Genomic DNA, 21,675 nt, shown 5'->3' on the forward strand with positions numbered 1-21,675 from the left:
TTCTTGTTACGAGTTCTAAAGCGTAATGGGAAACCTTGCCCTCCCTTTCACCCGATCGAGATTTCTGATGAATTATTGAGAAACCAAAGTGTTGCCAAGTATAACGAATTTTTTTTTTTAAACCAAAAAAAAACTACAAATTAATATTGACCAATTGCAAACATTCTTTTAACTCAGAACACACCAAAATGTGAAGCGGAAATTCTCTATGGAAATGTGTATCGTGTCGCGCCACCTTAAGGCGGAGAAGGGTATTACAAGTCTCCACCATTTACAGTCCAGTATTCCTGTCCCCACGTTTTCCAGTACATTGAGGTGTTTTGAATTATAAACAGCAGATATGTTATTGCTTCATGCACATAACCCCAGGTATTTTTTTTGGCCTGTACAGAGCTATCAGTTGCCTATACACTGCCCAAATAAGTATGCATCAGAAAAACATATTGTATGCTTGTAACAAGATGGGTGAATACTTTTGCAGGCCACTGTACATGGGTGGAAAGACTGCGCTGACAAGTCTGGTGTTGGCTTCATGGTTAACGTAGCTGGCTTAAGATCTTTGGGTTTTGAGCTCAAGTCCCTGTCATCTCATTGACATAACATCAGGTGGGTTGACTCAGCATGTCATCCTTCTGAGATTGGCAAAATGAGTACCAGCTTTCTGGTAACAGGGGCACTATCAGTGGCACAGCTGTGCTTCCACAAAATGATGCAACCAGCAGCCACAGGCTGCATACAAACCAACTACAACTGTGCTGACATTAACCAGATTTGGTACAATTTCTTTAGAGTTGGCAAGGTCAGTGATACCTTACAGCCTCCAAATAAGGAAAGCTTCAAGCTCCATGTTTTTCAAGCAAAATACCAGGCCAAGATTGACAGGTGTTGCATACAGCAGCATATTCCCCCCCCCCCCAATCACCAGAAACACCTGGCTGGAAGACAACAGATTCAGAGCTAATCATCAGTTGGGGTAAAATACCATTGCTCATGATGCTGTTCAACAATATGTTAATTGTCGCTGCAAAAATATCTGTGTGTAACAGTAACAGGTGTTCTTGCTATAAAGCTGACATCAGCTGCACTGCACTGACTTATGCCATTGTGGTGAGTGTGCAAATCGTGATGACACTGAACTTTGCTATGATGGCAATGACAGTAGCTGTCAAAGTGATGATTAGGTTATATGTTGTACTTGCTATACAGCGATATGCAGACTTTGAGTTCCAATCTTTTTTTGTTTAACCTTCTAACTAGAGACTATTTCATTGATTACTGTTGTCATGAAGTATGGTCGTACTCCAAATATAGTGATGGTGCAAGGAAAAAAAATGGCTGCCCCATCCAATGTGTACAAAGTAGAATTACAGTGGTTAGTGTTTATGGAGACTCACTGTGATCTGTGTATTATTATATTGATTGATTGTACAATTGCAAACCTTTTTATACTGGACATTGTATATCATTATGGTGGGTTTTTTTTGAAGTGACATATTCAGTGAATCAGTGTACTGTTGCGGGCCGGGGTCCGGTGGCGAGAACGACCACTAGGTGGGTGAAGTTACGTCATCTCCCACCAGACTCCCGGAATTGTAGTCCGTCACCCACGGACAATTCCGTGACGCGGCGGGTCGCTTAACCGACCGTGGACGCCAATACCTCAACCGCGTAGCATAGGGTTTTTTTGTCTCGAACCAATTTACCTAATTAACCATGCGGTGTCATCTACCGGGGAACCACGCCCTCAGCATGTCTTGCTCGAACCGGATCACTCTACCAACTACGGTAGAGTACCAACTACCAACTCCGGATCGGATGCAGCCGAGCGGAACTGCCAAGGACGTACTGGCTGGAATGAACAGATTATCGGGGATAAAGACCCGGCTAAACTCAGATCCGGACCATGCTGGACCAATGAAGGAAAAGAAAAAAATTGCCCCCGTGTGGGTTGACTGTCATCTCTATTATAATACCAAGCTTGCACACTAAAAACTCGGCTCGCCGTCACACGATCCCTATGAAATTGCTGTGGCACTTAGCGGACATGCCGACAATGTTTGGGAAGTCTTGGCATTCCATAGTACCACTTGCATTTTGCACAATGCGTATTTTTGTCATTCCCCATGTACGGTCTGTCGTCTGCTACCAGCTATGTTGTACTGCTATCCCGTGCATGTGCATGGGTATTGCTAGTCTCTATAATGTTTTTTACTATCATAATCGATGAACAGTTGCCAGATATCTCCTAAAATGACATACGAGATAGATTTTGAAAATGGCAACTTTCACAACTTTCGTGACCCCGTGACCTTGAACCTGACCTCGAATCCGGGAAAAAATATGTCGTTGGGTATCACTCATCGACCTCTACCCACATACCAAATTTCATCAAGACCGGAAGTAAAAAGTTTTCTTTGTACCGGGAAGTGTTTTTCACCATCTTCCAGGTTACGTGGCGGCCAAACGGGACGGAAATTCAAAAATCTGTCCAGTTAGATACAAGATAATATTTTTTACTATCATAATCAATAAACAGTTGCCGAATATCTTGTAGAATGGTAGACTAGATAGGTTTTGAAAATGACGATTTTTATAACTTACGTGACCTCGTGACCTTGACCCTGACCTTGAACCCTGACAAAAGTTATATCGTTGTGCAACACTCATCGACCTCTACCCACATACTATGTTTCATCAAGATCGGAAAGAAAAATTGTTGACGGACGTACGGACGGACATTTGGTCCGGCTTTATTAGGTCATCTCGGCAGAGATGACCTAAAAACGAACTGGGAACATTTCTACAATCATCTATTTACATTGGGCGAGGAAAAACATGTGGTACAGGAACAAGTTTATTAGGCCATGGGCCAGATGGGTGATCATTACCATCTCGGGTGGCAAAGGTTGACTGTACTTTTTGGAAAGATCTTTGTCTGGGCCAACTTTTTGGGTGTGATTGCCACTCCAAATCGGTAGCTTTATTGTAGTTTTTTGGGAAAATAGGCATTTTTGGGGTAAAATCGTGTTTTTTGAAATTGCAACTGTAGAAAAAATATCTGTGACAAAACAAAATATTTGAGACTTGGAATAAATAGCTATGTAAAATACAACCATTTTGGTGTGCTTTGTGTTGGGTTTCAATTGCCAGTTACCATGGCAACAACCATTTTAGGGTAAAAAAAAACATGGTTTTTTGATCGTGAAACTTTAAAAATTAATATCTCAGAAATGAAAAAAGATTTTTGAACCATTTAAATGATAAACACATCCCGATGCATCAGGGCAGTTTATAAATTCCATAGTATGAGGGTAGGTTTTAGATAAATATATCGTTTTAGGGTAAAAACATCACATTTTGAATTGCATTTCTTGCTAATCTGACAGAAAACCCTGTTTTTTGAGATAAGAGGACTGTTTTTATTTTATCAACTTCACACAGTATCCAAAGTCTACATGTATTTATATATCACTTTACATGTACACTAGTACATGTAAAGTGATATATAAATTGTATGAGTTACCTCGTTGTATGAGTTACCTCGTTCAAATAGATTGGCGTTGCCATGGGAATGATCAATTTTGTGGGTAAACACGTTTTTTGACAGTAAAAGTTGAAATATTCAGAGCTTGCAAGTGAAATAATATTTTTCAGAGATCTGAAGGCTAAAACCATCTAGATGCACACAGAAAGTTGTTTATTTCAATGTATAGGGCAGGTTGTCATCAAACTATCTCGTTTGAGGGTGAAACCATCAACTATTCAATAGCATTCCTCGATATAATTGTCAAAGCAGAGATTTTGAGAAGTCTTTGGTTTTAAAGATTTTTCAATCATAACATATATCAAAAGTCCATTTTGGCTAACAATTTATATGAATTCTCTCTTATGGCAATCCATAAGTTGAACTGGACTGACGTTTCCATGGCAACGGTAATTTTGTGGAGAAACCATTGTTAAGTGTATTTAAATATTACAGTGTTTTTACATCTTTTTTTCTTTTCAGGTGACTGACTGATCATGGAAGAGTCATTGCCTCCCCCAAAGCGGCAAGATGCAACACCTCCAGTTGAAGCCTTCCACGGCAAAATCTCGAAACAAAACCTGAAAACTTTCTCCAACCTAATTAAAAAGAAGCGTGTGACAAAGGCAGATGGTAAAGAGGTAATCCTTCAGGCTGACAGACAACTGTTCGCCCACATGATTCTTGCTGCTGAGAGCCGTCACCTTGATTTGCAGGAAGTCTGAGGACACCCTATAGGGCCCATTCCATGGTCCTTAGCAATGTCTGAGGGGTCCTTGAGGAAAACAAACAAAGCTGCTCTCGCCAAAGAACTGACCAATGATGGCATGGTAGGCCGAGAATATCCCTAGACCGTCTGCAACCATTATTTATCGATGGAATGAGTTTAGTTCAGCGCTAGAAAGGGGACAATCAGACTTTCACAGAAGTTGCAGACAGTTTCCTGGCTCATGCACTTCATGAAGGTGAAAATAGCCAACAAATCGACGTAGTTTTTGACATGTACCGCAAACAATCTATAAAGAATGCAGAAAGATCGAATCGTGGAGCAACGGAGGGTCTAGAGTTCAAGAATATCAGTCGAGGGCACAAAATTAGGCAATGGCGGAAATTCTTGCGCAGTTCGTCAAACAAAACCTGTTTCATCCGATTTGTCGTAGATGAATAGAAAAGGCCAGAGAACCGACTCAAACTGGGAATGAAAGTTCTGTACGTTACATGCGAGGAACGATGCTTCAAGCTTGTCAAGGACCAGTGAGACGAAGTCATGGAAATGAAGTCTATTCAGGAAGAGGCAGACATTCGTATCTTTCTGAATGCCAGCAGAGCAGCAGAAAATGGGTGCAACGCTATTGTGATAACTGCTGAAGACACGGACATTCTGGTACTTTGCATTGGTTTCAGCAAAATCATCCGTTCACCCATGTATCAGAAGGTTGGAACAAAAACTTGGCAAAAGTACATGGACATAACCAAGATTGCCAACGCCCTTGGTGAAGATGTCTGCAAGGCCTTATTGGCTTGCACGCCTTTATGGGGTGCAATACGGTCAGTGCATTTGCCGGAAAGGGAAAACTGAATGCACTAAAACTTACCAAGAAGACCGTGGACTATCAACAGTGCTTCAGTGAGCTTGGACGGTCATGGCAAATGTCCAATGAACCAATGAACTGTTTGCAAAGCTTGAAGCATTCACCTGCCATCTCTATGTTTCTAACAGAGCTATAGTTGAAGTCAACCAGTGTCGTTATCAGCTCTTCACATCAAAGAGGGGCAACATGATTTCAGCACAATTGCCACCATGCAGAGATTGCCTGTCCCAGCATGCCAAGTGGGCAAATTACCAAGCAGCCATATGGCGTAGATCCCTTGAATGCACTCCTGAAGTAATCCCACCAACAGATTGTGGATGGTCTACAGATGACAGCGGTGACCTTGAGATTCTCTGGATGACTGGTCCACCAGCTCCATCAGCTGTTTTGGAGCTCATGAGCTGTAGCTGTGTACGCCACTGTGATGCAAAGAACTGTACGTGCATCCGAAACGGACTGAAATGCACTAAGATGTGTAAAAACCAGATGTGTGACAACCAATATGAGGATGACGAAGCAGACACAAACGTAACCGTATATGCAGATGATGAAAGTGATGATGATGATAGCAATCAAGGAATGTAAATCTAAGACACTTACATGACAGCTGCCTGCAGGTTATTCTACCTATTGAACAAACAAACAGCCTTAGGGTGTCAGGGTGGTAGCTAGCTTTCAAATTACTCGAAAATACTACATTTCTACCAAGTTATGGATTTTTAAACTTTCACCATCAAAAAATGTGTTTTATCCCAAAATTGGTCGTTTCCATGGCAACGTCAATCTATTTGAACTAGGTATCTCATCCAACCTAGTATGCTAACACATCCACAGTGATAAATGGACTTTTGATACTTTATAAAATTGAGAAATATTTAAAATGCTCAAAAAACTGGGTTTTCTCTCCGTTTACTGAGAAATGCAATTCAAAATGTGATGTTTTACCCTAAAACGATATATTTATCTTAAAACCTACCCTCATACTATGGAATTTAAAAACTGCCCATATGCATCAGTATGTGTTTATCGTTTAAATGGTTCAAAAATCATTTTTCATTTCTGAGATATGAATTTTTAAAGTTTCACTATCAAAAACCATGTATTTTACCTTAAAATGGCTGTTGCCACGGTAACCGGCGATTGAAACCCAACACAAAGCACACCAAAATGGTTGTACTTTACATAACTATTTATTCCAAGTCTCAAATATGTTGTTTTGTTGCAGATATTTTTTCTACAGTTGACATTTCAAAAAACACGATTTTACCCCAAAAATGCCTATTTTCCCAAAAAACTACAATAAAGCTACCGATTTGGAGTAGCAATCATACCCAAAAAGTTGGCACAGACAAAGATCTTTCAAAAAAGTACAGTCAACCTTTGCCAACCGAGATGGTAATGAGAAGTCCATTTTGGGTGATTGGCCCATGGCCTATATTGGTGTGTTATGCAGGGGAAAGAAGAGAGAGATATAGTGTGACAATTTTTACAGAACTTATAAAAGCGGACACAGTGCAGACTCACGCGAGATTAATATAAGCAACAATTACAATAATTAAAAATCTTACACAATTTACTTAAAGGACAGGCGCCACACACTCAGACACACACTCAGACAAAATAAACCCCATTCAAAGAAAAGGGGACCTTTCGCAGTTTGGAAGGGGAGAGTTGAGGTCGTAGTTCTCGGTACCTGAGAGTCTCGGGGGAAGGGATGCTCCATGGTGCGGCACCTGACAAAGGTTGAGTTGGTCAGCCACAACCGTACGTGTGGAGTTCGTGTCCGTGAAAGAGCTTGAGTGGAGAGCGTGGGCCGCCGAGGTGAGACGTGAGTAAACACTTTGCAACAACGCCAACGAACCCACCGAACTCTCCGACCACCAAAGATCCAACGACCTTCCTTCTTTCTTTCTCAAGATCCTTCCACCAACTCAACCACCCCCACTAAAAGAACCCTCAAATCCAACTATGAACTCCACAAACTCAAAGCACTCAACCCTCCTCTGAGGATCGCTTCGTACTTTATAGATCTCCTTGGGCGAAGAGGGGCCTTTGGCGAAGCTGACGTCGTCGTCCGTCCCGATTGGACAGGGCCTTCATGGGGTCCGCCCTTTCTGGGCGGGGTTTCGGCCAGGCCGGCAAGCCCGCCCACTCCACGCATGTGAGGACCCGCCAAGAAGCAATGACTGCAAGATTTTGCCTCGAAAAACGAATCGCTGGTTAGGCGAGTAGGCGGTGAAGCGCTTGTCCAGCCCAAATGAGAGTAGCAAGCGAGGGGAAGGTACTGCGGCTCCAACAACAGGGGAAATAAAATAAAATGGGAGAAATTATTTATAATCCTAACTAAAAGCCCATCGCAACGCACGCCAGTGTCATCCCACTACACACAAGGGAGGAATCTATCTGCACATATACTAATGGCATAACTAACTTTGGGACAACTGTACATTTGTATGCATACAGTTCCTAGAACAGTAACAGTACGTTCAGACTGCGACAAATACAACACGTATGTGTATGAATGCTGAAGTGCAGTAACAGGTATCAAAGACCAGACAATTTTACATTCAGTTTTCTCTGAAGCTAACCAATATTTTCAAGAGAACAGTTTTTTTCATTGAAAAGTATGGAAAGGACTATATTTTGGTGTAATGTTTCCCTTTCAACTTTTACACTGAAACATTTTGAGATTTCCAGGATTTTTACATCTGATTGCCCATGGCATTGTGTGGAAACTGAAATACTCTGAATCTTTATAACTTGCTGCGATGCAATTCAGAGACTTTATGAACATGTATAGGCAAAGAAAATATATAATGTTAAAAAGACCGATTATATATTAGTCATCATTTGAGTTTTCGCTCACTCAAGGCTAAAGATGACAAAGGGTACTCTGAAAAAGGAAAAAGGTGTCCTCCCCACACCTTTCTGGAATCACACCTGCTGCAGTGCAGTTGTCCTTTTTTTGCATTTCCTTTTATTTTTTACATGTCTGAAAGCTATTTTTGTTTTTGTGCAAGATATCTCAAAAAGTTGTGGACAGATCCAGATGAAATTTGGTGGACAGATTGGATGTGTGACAAGGACGAACTGTTGAGAGATGAGATGGGGCCAAAAACGATATAGTACTGTATAGCATGATATTTCAAAAATGTATTGGGCACGATATGTTCTCGTGGTCAGGCATTACGTGGCAGAGGTATGTGCTCTATCGAGTGCCCTTCTAGTTTTTACTTTTCATTTCTTCATCTCACTCTTTTCACTTCTGCTTCTGTCCTTATCAAGATGTGCTCAGCAGATGCATTTGCAATTGTCTTATCACTGACATCATGTTACTTCCTTGCTTGTGGTGGCTGTTTATCCTGGATCTATTTATTTGATACTGATGTCATTTGTTTTATGCTACGAAGGTAAAAACAAAACCAATCTGAGAGTCAGACATCTCCCAATAAAAAACAATGTGTATTTGTGTGTTTGTCTGTCTCCATTCATAAGGACGATTTAAGTAGGATTTTAAAGGCCAATCTTTTAACATGATTGTGTGTTCACTACAGTCTATTTTTCAGGATAAAAAAAAACACAAAAAATTTCAATATTTTGTAAAGAGGTGAAACTTGCTGCACACAATCTGTAATGTATGCAGAGTAAAACGAGTGTTCATTCACCGATGAAGGATGTCCAATAAATTAGGAAGATATACAGTAAGCACCTGAAACGAGACCGAGTCTTCAGACTTTGGCACGCTCACGAGGATGCACTGTCAAAATTAAACATCCCAGAAGATAGAGAAAATAGGGTAACATTTGTACATGTAGTGTTTTAAAATAATGCTTCTTGCAACAAAACATCATATCTTTCAGTCTCTGAATATCTAGACGAATAAATGTCAGCGTATGTGTCAGTGTGCCAGTGTGTGTGTGTGTGTGTGTGTGTGTGTGTGTGTGTGTGTGTGTGTGTGTGTCTCCTCCATAACTCCAAAACCATGAAACCGAGCAGCCTGAAACCGTGCATGCATACCAAGGGAACTGCAAGGAAGTGCATGGGTGAAAATTAGATGTTTCAGTTAATTAAAACAAACCTTTTGAAGATAATTAATGGACTTATTTAATTATATCCTTCATCAGGCGATCCTCAGCCGCCTCACTTTCTGGGGTCTGAAGGCATATGCTGGGTAACCTCGCTGGGGTCTAAAGCCGCCATGTTTTTTGGCCCGCTCAACCATGCCTTGACTTGAAACAGGCCGCAACAATTTCTTCATGATAAAGTTTTTTTTTTGCTTTCCTCACTCATATTATCGAATGCCTGCTCATAATAGCTACAAATTGCTGGGTACATTGCAATGCTTATAAACGCCCGGAGACGTCAGCATTCGTGGCTTTATTTCATTTCCGCACATGCCATTACCTCGAGAATCTTCTAAACTCAGCAGAATTACAAAATTTAAGCTCCAGAATTGAACTTAGCAGCAGTTCTGACTGCTAGAAAGTGTTAATTTGTCCAATTAGGATATATTTCATTCAAGCTTTTGGGTCTCACTATCTGCCAAGATCGTTACCTGGAAAGCCACATCTCCAAGCTGACCTCCAAAGTTAGTCGCCTACTGGGCATCCTACGTCATACAAAGTCCTTCCTTGGCACACCTGAGCTTCTCACCACTTAAGAAGCTTTCACACACAGTCTGATGGAGCATTGCTCCCCCCCAACCCCCTCCCTCTGGGGTGGCGCTCCTGCCTCATACCTAGCTCAACTTCACACTGTGAAAACCAAGGCTTTTAGGATCATTGGTATCACCCGTGATGAAGCTGAGTCTTTGAGTCTCTTACTCTCTTACCGGAGGAAGATCAGTGGTCTTTCTTCCTCTATAGTCTGCTCTCTGGCCTTGCCCCCCCCCCGCTCTGTCTGTGATCTGCCACCCCTCCCCTATATGTCTTCATGGTGCAGAAGGTCTGCCAAAAAAACCCTTTTGTTGAAACTGCCAAAATCAAGAATCACTGCTCACCTTCACTCTTTCATTCTTAGTTTTTTTCCACCTCTGGAACAAACTCCCACACTCTCTTCAATCCCACTCCTCCTTCCAGGTCTTCAAAACAGCTGTTCACCACCACCTCATATCTTTCCTCATCCAAAATCTCGATCTTTACTTCTCCTGTTCATCCATCCCAAACCCACCTCCTTCAAATTCCCTGTTTTCCTTCCTGAAAGTCCCCATAGTTCCATCCTATTTACCCTGTGTACCCTGCGCTATCCCTCTCCCTTCCACAGATCTCCTATTGTCTCTGTTCCCCACTATTTTGTACTTCCCTCTCCCACCCCTCTTGTCTCTTGCCTTGTTATATATTTCTGTGTATTAGGTCTTCCACGAGCTTCACCATGGAACACAAATACATATATATTTTTTGATATTTTGGGTGTTTCTGGGAGGTTTATGTTTAATATGACGGTTTGGTGATTGCTAATCACGTGCCAAGTGAGCCGTTCCTTATCAACTGTTTTGTTGGAGTGCTTAAGCCACTTGGCGAATGCTCTACTTTATTCGCACTGAATACTGTATGTCAATCGACTTGAACAATGTTCAGAGGCCACTCACCTGCGATGGCCATGCATTATTCTGTGGTCACTTCGGCCTAGTTAAAAACAAAAAGAAAAAATGAAACATTTCATTAACATCATGGCAGGATAGCCAAGAGGTATGTACACTCACTCAAAGCTGTCCAGCCTGGGTTTGAATCTCGACCCAACCATAAACTGTCATCCCGGTGTTTCATAGGCAGGGTGATTCATCAATATGTGTGCTGTTAAACTGGACATCACATCTCCTGGAATTCCCCCTCCTCATCCTCACACTTCCTCTCCTCTCATCCATTCCCCCTGTGCTCCTTGCCATCTCTCTCCCCTCTCCCTGTGTCTCCCCCACCCCTCTCCCTCTCCCTCTCTCTGTCTCTGAACGTATCTGGACAGTGGTTATGCCCGGATGGTAGTTATTTCTGCACATATCCGAATGGTGGTCATCTCCACAGGTATCCCGATGGTGGTTATGTTCACATGTGTCTGGACAGTGGTTATCTCCACACGTGTCTGGATAGTGGTTATTTCCAGACAGACATTCCCCTCATGCTGCCTTCCCCTCCCCTCCCACTTCTTGCCCCTCCCTTCACCCTGCCCTCCCTTCCCCAACCCCTCCTCTCTCCCCCACCCCTCTTCACTGCCCCACCCCTCTTCACTGCCCCACCCCTCCTCGCTCCCCTCTCCTTCCTCACTCCCCCACCCCTGCTTGGTTTCCCCATCTCCTCGCTCTTCGAACCCTTTCTCCCCCCCCCCCTTTGTATACCTGTCATCTGGATGATGGTTATGTCCAGACAGAACCTCCCCTCACACTGCCTTCTCTTGCCCTCTCCTCACGTTGCCTTCCTTTGATGTATCTGGACAGTGGTTATGCCCAGATGGCGGTTATCGCCTCGCGTATCTGGAAGGTGGTTATCTCCACATGTATCCGGATGGTAGTTATGTCCAGATGGTGGTTATGTCCGGACAGACCCTCCTCTCACACTGCCTTCCCTTCCCCCACCCCTCCTCGCTCCCCAACCCCTCCTTGCACCCCCACCCCTCCTCAGTCTCCCTCCCTTCTCACTTGCTCCCCTCACACTGCCTTCCCTTCCCCAACCCCTCCTCACTCCCCAACCCCTCCTTGCTCCCCCCTCCTTCCTCACTCCCCACCCCTCCTTGCCCCCCACCCCTCCTCGGTCTCCCTCCCTCCTCACTCCTTCCCCTCACCCTACCCTCCCTCCTCTCTCCCTCCCCTTCTTCTTACTCCACCATCCTTAATATTACCGTCAGCAAAGCGACGGGATGTATTTGCTAGTTTTGAATGAAACAATTTTTGAAGGAGAGGAAACACAAGAGATCTGAACAAGGCCCCGCAAGAGCACGCAGCCAGTACAAGGACACACAAACAGAGGATAACAGCACATGCGCGAAGGCACTCGATGAGATGTGCAAGTACATTACATCTTCAAATTAAAAACCAATGAACAAAAAATGTTCAACAAAAACAATTCAGAGAATAGGTATCCTCAGCTTTTGAAGGCATCCTCTCAGAGCAGAGAATATGGCATCTGACATCTTTCTTGTGTATATTTTGAGTTTTCCACGTGCTTTCATCACCAGAACAATAAAAACCCCTTTTTACGACATCTATCCATAGAGAAATCAGAACAAAGCTCGATCTCAAGCCATCATTTCAAATAAACAAATAAGGCAATAATCAATCAATAAATAAATAAATAAATAGATTAAAAAAATAAGTGTCAAGAAATAAATAAAAGAAGAAATAAATAAAATAATGATATAAGTGCAAAAGCAAAAATCGAGCAGACAATGATAAATATGTGAGCGTCCATTACCAGTCTGTGTCTCCTCATCGCTGGCTTTGTTCTTGTCCAACTTCTGCTGTAAGGACAAGGATGTTGTCTCAGGGAATGTAGACTTTTGGCTCTCCATGTATCTTAACACAAAGACATCGGCGTCTATGATGATAAAGCGATGCTTGAACACTGCACACAGGAAAAAGGAACATTACATGGAAAGGCTAGTGATTTGGTCAAACATTTACTGAAGTTTAGTCAGTCATCGAGGAAATTTTTCCTGAAGTTTAGTAAGAATGAAACAAAAACCCAAAGGATCATCCTGAGAACCAGACTCGGTGGTGTAATGGTTAGAGTGTCTGTTCTGAGTCTGGGTGGTCGGTGGTTTGAACCCAACCCCAGATGAGTTATTCCAAAGATTTAAAAAATAGTATGTGCTGCTTCCTTGCTCAATGCTTTATAAAGGTGAGAGCATGAACAAACAACCACAGCACAGTCTTCATGGACCTAATGGCCTCCTACATTGAAAACACTTGGAAATGGAACTCAATAAAAAATTTCTTTTGAGCACACAAAGGGCACTTATTAACATTTTTGTTTAACATTTGCAAGAGCAAAGTCACGAGAAGAAAATAGTGCACAAAGTAATCTGGGGTCTCGGCGCAGACCAAGAGGGGAAATTCACTATCCTGGAGAAATTATCCACGATTGGACAAAAGACCTTGTGATCCAATCACAAAAATTGGTTGAGTGATATATGTATTTGCAATTGTTCTAAGAAATTGGATCTATACATATTCATTGGATTAACATCGATTCAGAAAGAAGTGAGGACAAAGTCAGCATTTATTTAAAAAAAAAAAAAAATTTATGAGATTGTGATATGATCACACAGGCAAGAACAGATTAAAATTATTCCAATCCAATAATATAATGAATCACAAACTTGTACTCCAAGGAACAATAAATAATAAGCTCAATTATCACTGCTTTAAATCTCCCTACCCTCTCCCCCGCTGCCCCCTTGAGCCATGACACGGTACAGTGGAGATCTGAGAAACACACCAACAGCAGGATAGAGGAACAGTTGGAGCAAGAATTGGCAAGGAGAAAAATTAAAGCAAGAAGAGGACACAGAGGGTGAACAAGCTGGATACAGGCTCAATCACAGCAAGAAGGGGCTGCAAGACGAGGAAGGGAAAATTGGGCATGAAGCAGCAATCCAAGAAAGAAAGAAAAAATCCAACAATCTGTTGCTCTGCCCCCTTGCTGCACCGTGCTGCTGTTCCCCTGAGTCACTCGTCTCCATGGCTGAACTTTGGTGACTGTTATGCGAGGATCTCAGGTGATAGTTTCCTCTTTTAGAGGAAAATCAGCCAAACTGAGATACCCGCATGGGCAGAAATTTCCAGACTATCACATCCACTTTTCCTCCCGACATGTGAGCCCCATCGTCAAAATGTTCACGAAAGAGTGACAGCAGTCAAAACATCTGCAATATTACACAAGTCAGATATTTAACCAGAGTACAATGGAAGAATTAATCTTTGTGAAGGTTTGTGTCAGTCTGCATTGACGGATAGGTAGAATGATGGATGGAATCAACAGGACGTAGATAAAAAAATATTGTAACTGCTGTGGGAAACAAGGAGAAGCTGATGTTTCAAGCATTAACCCTTCATCAGAGTAAAAAACTTCAACCAGCTTTTTTCAAAACAACTGCTGCTGTCTCAATTGTCATTGGAAGGGCCAGACGTGGAGGTACACTCCACTCACCAACTAGTCACTGGGTGCATCTCAATTATAGTAGTTGTGAGACGTTTTACCAATGCATTCAAAACAGTGAATTGCACCCTGGGCATCGAGTCCTGGTAATCAGGGCCAGATTAAGGAATAGGGCAGTTAGGCCATGACCTAGGGCCCTGAGCTTGAAGGGGCCCTGCTCCTAAGGCTTCGGGATGAAGTCCAGCCTGGTGTTGGCTTTGCGGTTAAGGTGGCCTGCTTGGGATCTTAGCATTCTGAGTTTGAGCTCCTGTCAGCCGTTGAATCAACACCAGATTGAGTTGATTCGGCCTGTCATCCTTCTGAGATCAGAGAAATTAGTACCAGTGTCTTAGTAATAGGGGCACTGCATCAGTGGCACAGCTGCGCCCTCAGCCAATGATGCTTCCCACAGCCTTGTGCTGCATACGAAGGAGGAGGAGGGATGAAGCGTTCGCCAATCTCTGCATCACTGAATTTGAAGAGACAAATGTATTGTTGTGGGCCGGGGGTCGGGTGAGAAGAGCATGCGGTGAGGGAAGTTATCTCGGCTCCCACCAGACTCCCAGGAATTGTAGGCCGTCGCACACGGATAATTCCATGACGCGGTGGGATGCTTAACCGATTGTGGACGCCAATAACTAAACCGCATAATCTAGGGTCCTCCCGTCTATGAGTTAATCGGGTTACCTAATTAATCACGTGATTTAATTACCCGGGAACATGAACTTCGGTACGCCTTGTCCGAACCGGATCACTCTACCGGATCGGATCACTTTACCGGATCGGATGCAGCCGAGCGACACTGCCAAGGAGGTACCGGATAAAAGGAACGGATCTTTGGGAATAAAGTCCCGGCAAAGCTAGGATTGGGACCATGCTGGATCAATGAAAGAATCCACAAAAACGAGCTGGGAACATTTCTAATAATAATAAGTATGTGGCATGATCAAGATTTATTGGGGTGTGTTGTGCAGAGATAGGGGAAAGAGGTGTGGTGCAGCAAACAACAAGCAACTTATAAAAGCGAAAACAGAGCAGACTTAACGTGAAAATAATAATGATAGCAATAACGATCTTCTGCAGTCTTACTTAAACAGACAGGCGCCAGGACACAGACACATACACGCACACACACAGACACAGAAAACCCGATGAAGAGGGGGTATTGAAACAAGAAGGAAGAGGAGTTGAGGCTACGATCTCGGTACCTTTGTACTTGATTGCACGAACGTGCCACCAATACGTTTCAGTGGGGGGGGGGGGGTGGATGCTCCGCGGTGTGGTACCCGGCAGCTGGCGCATCGTCTCCGGCTTCAGCAGCAGGTGTGGAGACCGTGGGCATGAAGAAGGGGCTTGAGTGGAGAAGGGGCGGAGTCCAGAGTGCATGGGTGGAGTGGTGGGCAGGACCAGGTGGCGGGTGGGGTCAACGTCGCGTGGGCGGAGACGACGAGGCGGAGTTCAGGCAGCAGGAGGTGGGTCGTGGCGATCTTGGGCAGAGAGACTAGGGCGAGCGCGAGAGAAAGGCGGAGGGACTGCTCCGACCTCTATAGTACTTGCAGCGTGGGGCGGGGAGCCACCCTGAAGCGAAGCATCATCACCTGAATTGGGCGCTCCGATTGGCCCCGACCCCTCACGCGGCCTGCTAACTTTGGCCGGAAACCACAACACTCCATTTCCGGCAAGGTCATCGAAAATATTCTGCTCCGACCCCACGACATGACATGAATCGCCCACACCAAAATTGGCGCGCGAATCGGCCAGCAAAACCCCCCAGCCTTGCTCTGGCGACCGGCCGAAGGTCCCGCATGCCCGCTCGGGCGTCCGACCAGCGCCGATCAACGCGCCTGCTCCATGCATGCCAACGTAGCCTGCACTGAACACCATTCCCCTGCTCGATCACACCTTCGCTGGTCGGAGAGACGAGAAGACGTTCACCATCCGTGGGGAATCCGCTGCTGCCAGCGAGGGCTGAAGGTATGATGTTATGGCTAAATCCATGCATGTTTCGCGCAGTACGCGCAAATCCGCCATGGCCCACGTGGTCAGTGCATGGGGTGAACACCAATATGTATCAGATATTTGGTTGAAAAGGAACGTGCCACTTTTACTTCACACACTCGCATCCCGCCCAACTTGGCGTGGAGTCGCCTTTATCGGTCTCCGTACGCGGTTCGTGTCGCGTGGGCGTCGTGCTGGCTGTGTTTCCTGTGTTGTGAAAAACACCATTCGTGTAGCTTCTTCGGAGATATTCATTTGTTTGCCTTTGTGAATACAACCGGCGATCTTCCCCAGATCATCGGAAGTTCGACTTGACAATCCCGAACTGCCAAGTGCACTGTATGACTCTCCGCACATGTTGGGTTGAGGGCTCGCTTGGGAACGGGGGCTCTGCGCCGTTAATGCTCGCGCGTCATCGTTTCCTCGCAGCGGCGCCGCACGTGCTAGCCTCGGCAAGGACCCATCTAACACTGAAGGGTGCACGTGGCTCAGATTTACCTCAGGAATAATCAGAAAAGAAGAGTAGAAATGAAATGAAGAAAAAATTACGTAAGCAAACCTAGCTATGAGATCATTGCAACGCACGCCCCCGTTGTCCCACTAGACAAAAGGAAAGGGATTATCTACACGTATATTAATGGTATAACTGTCTCGGGACCACTATCTGTTTGATGCATGCGGTTCCGAGAACCGCAACAATATCATTGGATATGTCCTTGAACATTTAAAATGGCCCAGAGCCCCACAAACTCTTAATCTGGCCCTGCAGGTAATCATTTTCATTTAGTAACTCGGAAAGATCTGTCTAGACTGCTATCAGCAACAGAATAAGTGTAATGATTCTTTTTAATTTTGGTTATGTTTTAGTTTCTGAAAAGTAAGATACAGACAAGGCAAAGGTTTGCTCCAATCTCATGCAGCAAGCAAATTATATAAAGTAAAATCGAAATATCTACAAAGTACACACTAGATGGATACGTCATAACACTCACACAATATCTAACCTCCATAGCTTGCAACATTGCAACATTGTCCTGGTGAACATGGAGCGTTATCCGTTTCCAAGCAAATCATGCATGTTGACAACTTCCAAGTTACCTTTACAAGCAAGTTGCCCATTCTATCACAGGAAACAGTTAATGTCATGAAAACAGAAAATGAGTTAATTTCTCAGATAGTTATTGACCTGTTAAGTGAGATGAAGTTAAACGCTGACCTTCGATGGTGGTCCCAATAGCCAGGTCTTCCGGGCTGTAGTAGACAGGGGCATCAGGAGCGCTTCCAGGCTTTATAACACGGGTGCGCTCCAGAAAGCGTCCACCGTTATGGCCAGAATTGAGCTGCGGTGGCTCAAACATGCTGATGGTGTCGTTAGACAGGTGGTACGAAATGATGAAGGCACGTCCCTTGTCCTCGGGTATCGCCGAGTCCTGGTGAACATGGAGCGTTATCTGTTTCCAAGCAAATCACTGTACCCATAATGTTAAAAAATTAAATTCATATTTGTGTGGGATATCGGTGCATGTTATACTGAACTGGAGGTGAATTAATATTGTTAGGAGAGAAGTCCTCATTCAGGTATACGTTGTTTTAATGGCCACCGGCAAGAGAAAGAGGAATAACTACCCGGTCTGAGTTGAATTATTACTTTTATACACATTGTGCAAGTATTGCTAAGGATGATGAGGGAATAATTCTGATCAAATTCAGCAGCTCTGGGAGTGGAAAGATTTTCAATGTGTTCAAAAGCTAATGAGAAACCTCCACGAACCCCTCTTAAACTACCTGTTCGTTTGCACCGGAATTTTTTTTGACAGCACCAGCATGAAAAAAACATCCTACCATATCAAACAAGGCTATCCCTTGTATGTCTGATCATTATAGAATTGGAAATGGCTGGCCGAATCTTCACCAAATTTCACATACAGATCATGGGCATTAAATGAGCCCACTCCGCGAGCGTGCGGAGACGATTTTCACTTGTACACGCGGAATGGTGCAAATGCTTGAACCACTGATCCCTGCTGGAGATTAGGGTTATCAAAGGTTGTCTAAATGCTTTAACGTAGCGGTTCCAGTTGCTAAAGAACAATAAAAAATGGTGTCATTGGAAAGCTAACAATTCATTTACTTGGTTGGACGGATAACAATGGAATTAATTGATTGCTAAGCTAATAATCGATTTACTTGGAACAAAGACTAGCTTCCGTTTAATCATAAAGTTGCCTGTTCTGAAAGCCTGTCCTTCTGGGATTGAGGAAGAAGAAGCGGGAATGGGAGCTTTATGTTGCGGCTCCAAGGGTAACATTTGTTATTGTACGACAGCAAGAACCCTTCAGAAGGACTCGGAGGAGAACACAAAATTATATACAGTAATCCCCCGCTATATCGCGGTTCACCTATCGCGCCCCCGCTTCATCGCGGTTTTTCTCTTGGAACCTAATTTTTTCTGTGGATTCCCCCGGTACATCGCGGTAATAATATATAAAATATAAATTATAACGCGTGGTGCTCGACCAGTCACACAACGCACGAGACAACGTTTCGCTTGTGAACTTCGAATATTTTCTACGTTTTTTCTCCAAGCCCCACGATGCCGCCCAAACGCCCTGCACCTTCTAAGGCTTCTGGCAAGGAACCGAAGCACCAGTCGAAGGTTTATATTCACTCGATATAAATCAAACCCAATCGCGTTTATACACCGCCCAGCGTTTAATAATCACTCAATATAAATAAAACCCAATTGTGTTTATACACCGCCCAGTGTTTAATAATCACTCTATATAAATAAAACCCAATTGTGTTTATACACCGCATTTATAAAAAAATAGGCATTTTTAGGCATTTTTGGGGGAGGCGTCCATTCATCGTGGATTTTCACTTCTCGCGGGGGGGTGGGGGGTTGGAACGTAACCCCTGCGATAAACGGGGGATGACTGTATAGTAATACTTCTCGAAGCAATAGAAAAATATACTAATGGACACGGAAGGAGTACACAAACAACAACAGCCGTGATGACAGCAGCAACAATAATTATGCGTTGTAAAATATCCTTTTTATGCCTACGCTGACGAAGTTGCCGGAGGCATTGTTTTTGGGTTGACCGTCCGTCCGTCCTTACATACGTACGTATGTCCATGCTACTTTTATCTGTTTTCTCTGCAACTACTCATCCAATTGACACAAAATTTTCACCATAGGTGCGACGACTCATGCAGAATGATGTAATGATAATGACGTCATAGGTCAGGTGATGTGGCAGCCATGTTGGTCATGTGATGTGGCAGCCATGTTGGGTAAAAAGGAAAAACTTTGGACCTCTGTATCTCTGAAACTGCTCCATGGCAAAAATCAAAACTTGGCATGTGTCAAGTACTCCCCATGCGGAACAAGCATGATGATGTTTTGATTATGTCATAGGTGACTTTGTTATGATGTCATAATTGCATACGTCAAATGCTTTATCTGATCAGGATGAAAATATTTGAGGGTCATCTAGGGCTAAATGTTGGGTTGACACCAGGTGGGGTTGACTCAGTCTGTCATCATTCCAAGGTTGGTGAAATGAGTACCAGTGTACTGGTAATACAGGATGCCTGGTGTTGGCTTAATAGTTAGGGTGGTGGGCTTGGGATCCTAGGATCCTTACTTAAAATCCCATTTTGCTGTTGAATTAATACCAGGTGGGGTTGACTCTGCCTGTCATCCTTCCAAAGTTGGCAAAGTGAGTGCCAGCTTGCTGGTATCCTATCAGAGTGGCAACCCATCCAGGATTGTGCCCAATAGCCAAGGTGACTGCTTCGGCAGCACCAAAGCTCTGCACAGAGTATGGTCCCAATGGATGGTAATAGGGGCATTGCATCAGCAGCACAGCTACACCCTCAGCCATTGACGTTACTTGCAGCCTTGTGCTGCATGATGGAGGAGGAGGAGGGGAAAGAATTGATGATGCCATTCGTCATGTGGTTCAAGAGCCATTTTTTTGTTAACGTGAAACCTTCAAAAATCTTCTTCTCCGAAACAGCTGAACAGATCAAGGGGAAACTTCATAGGTATGATCGCCTATCCATGAAGAACAAAAAGTTCTCCACCGATGATGCCATAGGTCACATGGTTTGGCATCAATATTGGATTTACCACAAAACCTATAAAAAAATCTTCTTCTTCAGAGGGGCAACAGAAATCGAGGGGAAACTTCAAACATATGTTCCCCAAGCCTTGGGGATACCTGAGTATATACGAATAATTAATAGGTCACATGGTCTGGCAGTCATATTGAATTGAATGAAAATCTTTTTAAAAAAAATACTCTTTCTCTTGAACTGCTTCATCAATCGACATGAAATTTCACAATTATGATATATTATTCAAGGGGAATTTATGTTTTAAATTTCAACTTGATCAGACACATGGCAGCCAGTTATTGAATATTTTAAATCTGGGTTCAGGGATTGAAATCAAACTCGGTACAAGTGTGTATAATGATGTAATAATGTGGGCGGAGGCATATCTTTCGATGTCGCGACGTCAAAGAGTGTCCTTGTAGTTTCACATGTTTCATTTCATGTATGTATGTACAGTATGTAATGCATTGGCATAGTAAGGGGTGGGGGGGCAAAGGGAGCAACCGCCCTGAACAGAACTTTTTTGGGGTGGCAAAATTATTGCATCTATGATCTATCCACACTTTTGAGGACCTTTTTCATGCAGCACATTTCAGACTCGATTAGAACACCAGACACATTGCTGAATCATCCTCCCTATTGAACACCAGAGTGGTAGTTTATAGCTGGTTCAGGATTCTCCAGGGTAGACAGCTCAGAGGCGAGTGTGCAAACATCTCAACATTGTTAAAACAGTCAGACAGAGTAAAAAAATAAAAAATCTCACTCCTCTCTGCACAAATGCGATTGGTACAAATTAGACATAAAGAAAATTATAACTCTTAAAAAATGCATATTTTGAATGAAAAAGCCCACCCCCCCTCCCCTCCCCCGAAAAGAAAAGAAAAATTAAATAATAAAAAAAGAAATGAAAAACTTTACTTTCCATTATATTGAAACTTTCTCCTCGTTAGAGAGCAGCCTTTCGTTGTCATCCGTTAATATGTGATGTTGATCGTGGTGGATATTCACCAAAAACACATTTCTCTTTGTCAATCATTTCCATTTAGAAGTGTGTCAATTCCAGAATACAGTCACGATTTTTCAGTGAGGCCATCATCGTTATACTGTATGTTTTATTGTAGCCATTATATACTCACCAAGACTGCACTGTAACGTAGCACTTTGTTGTGGTTCTCGAGCATTTTTATGTAGTCTTTCTTTGGTGGCTGAGGAATGAGTGACAGACAGTTCTGAAGAGAGTCCTCCAATGATCCAAAGCCATTGTAAGGAGGCAACACCTGTCGAGAGATTGGAACAAGGGACACAAAGA

At 43.5% G+C, this 21,675-nt stretch overlaps 1 protein-coding gene across 2 annotated transcripts in view; it reads right to left on the reverse strand.

Moving 5' to 3' along the window:
• Positions 1 to 21,675, reverse strand: part of LOC147034803 (EF-hand domain-containing protein 1-like) — a 68,271-nt gene that overhangs the window by 2,069 nt on the left and 44,527 nt on the right. The window contains exons 7-10 of one of the 2 annotated variants that reach the window (XM_085889652.1): positions 21,503 to 21,643; positions 17,455 to 17,668; positions 12,516 to 12,665; positions 10,703 to 10,739 (exon numbers count right to left, since the gene is read on the reverse strand). In XM_085889652.1, coding sequence (XP_085745778.1) covers positions 10,703 to 10,739; positions 12,516 to 12,665; positions 17,455 to 17,668; positions 21,503 to 21,643 — 542 coding nt within the window. The remainder of the gene's footprint in view (positions 1 to 10,702; positions 10,740 to 12,515; positions 12,666 to 17,454; positions 17,669 to 21,502; positions 21,644 to 21,675) is intronic. The other variant, XM_085889643.1, reaches the window with a different exon arrangement.

The sequence above is a fragment of the Eptatretus burgeri genome, chromosome 1 (genome assembly GCF_056783735.1).
Source record: "Eptatretus burgeri isolate ZD-2024b chromosome 1, Ebu_testis_v1, whole genome shotgun sequence".
NCBI classification, from domain to species: Eukaryota; Metazoa; Chordata; class Myxini; order Myxiniformes; family Myxinidae; genus Eptatretus; species Eptatretus burgeri.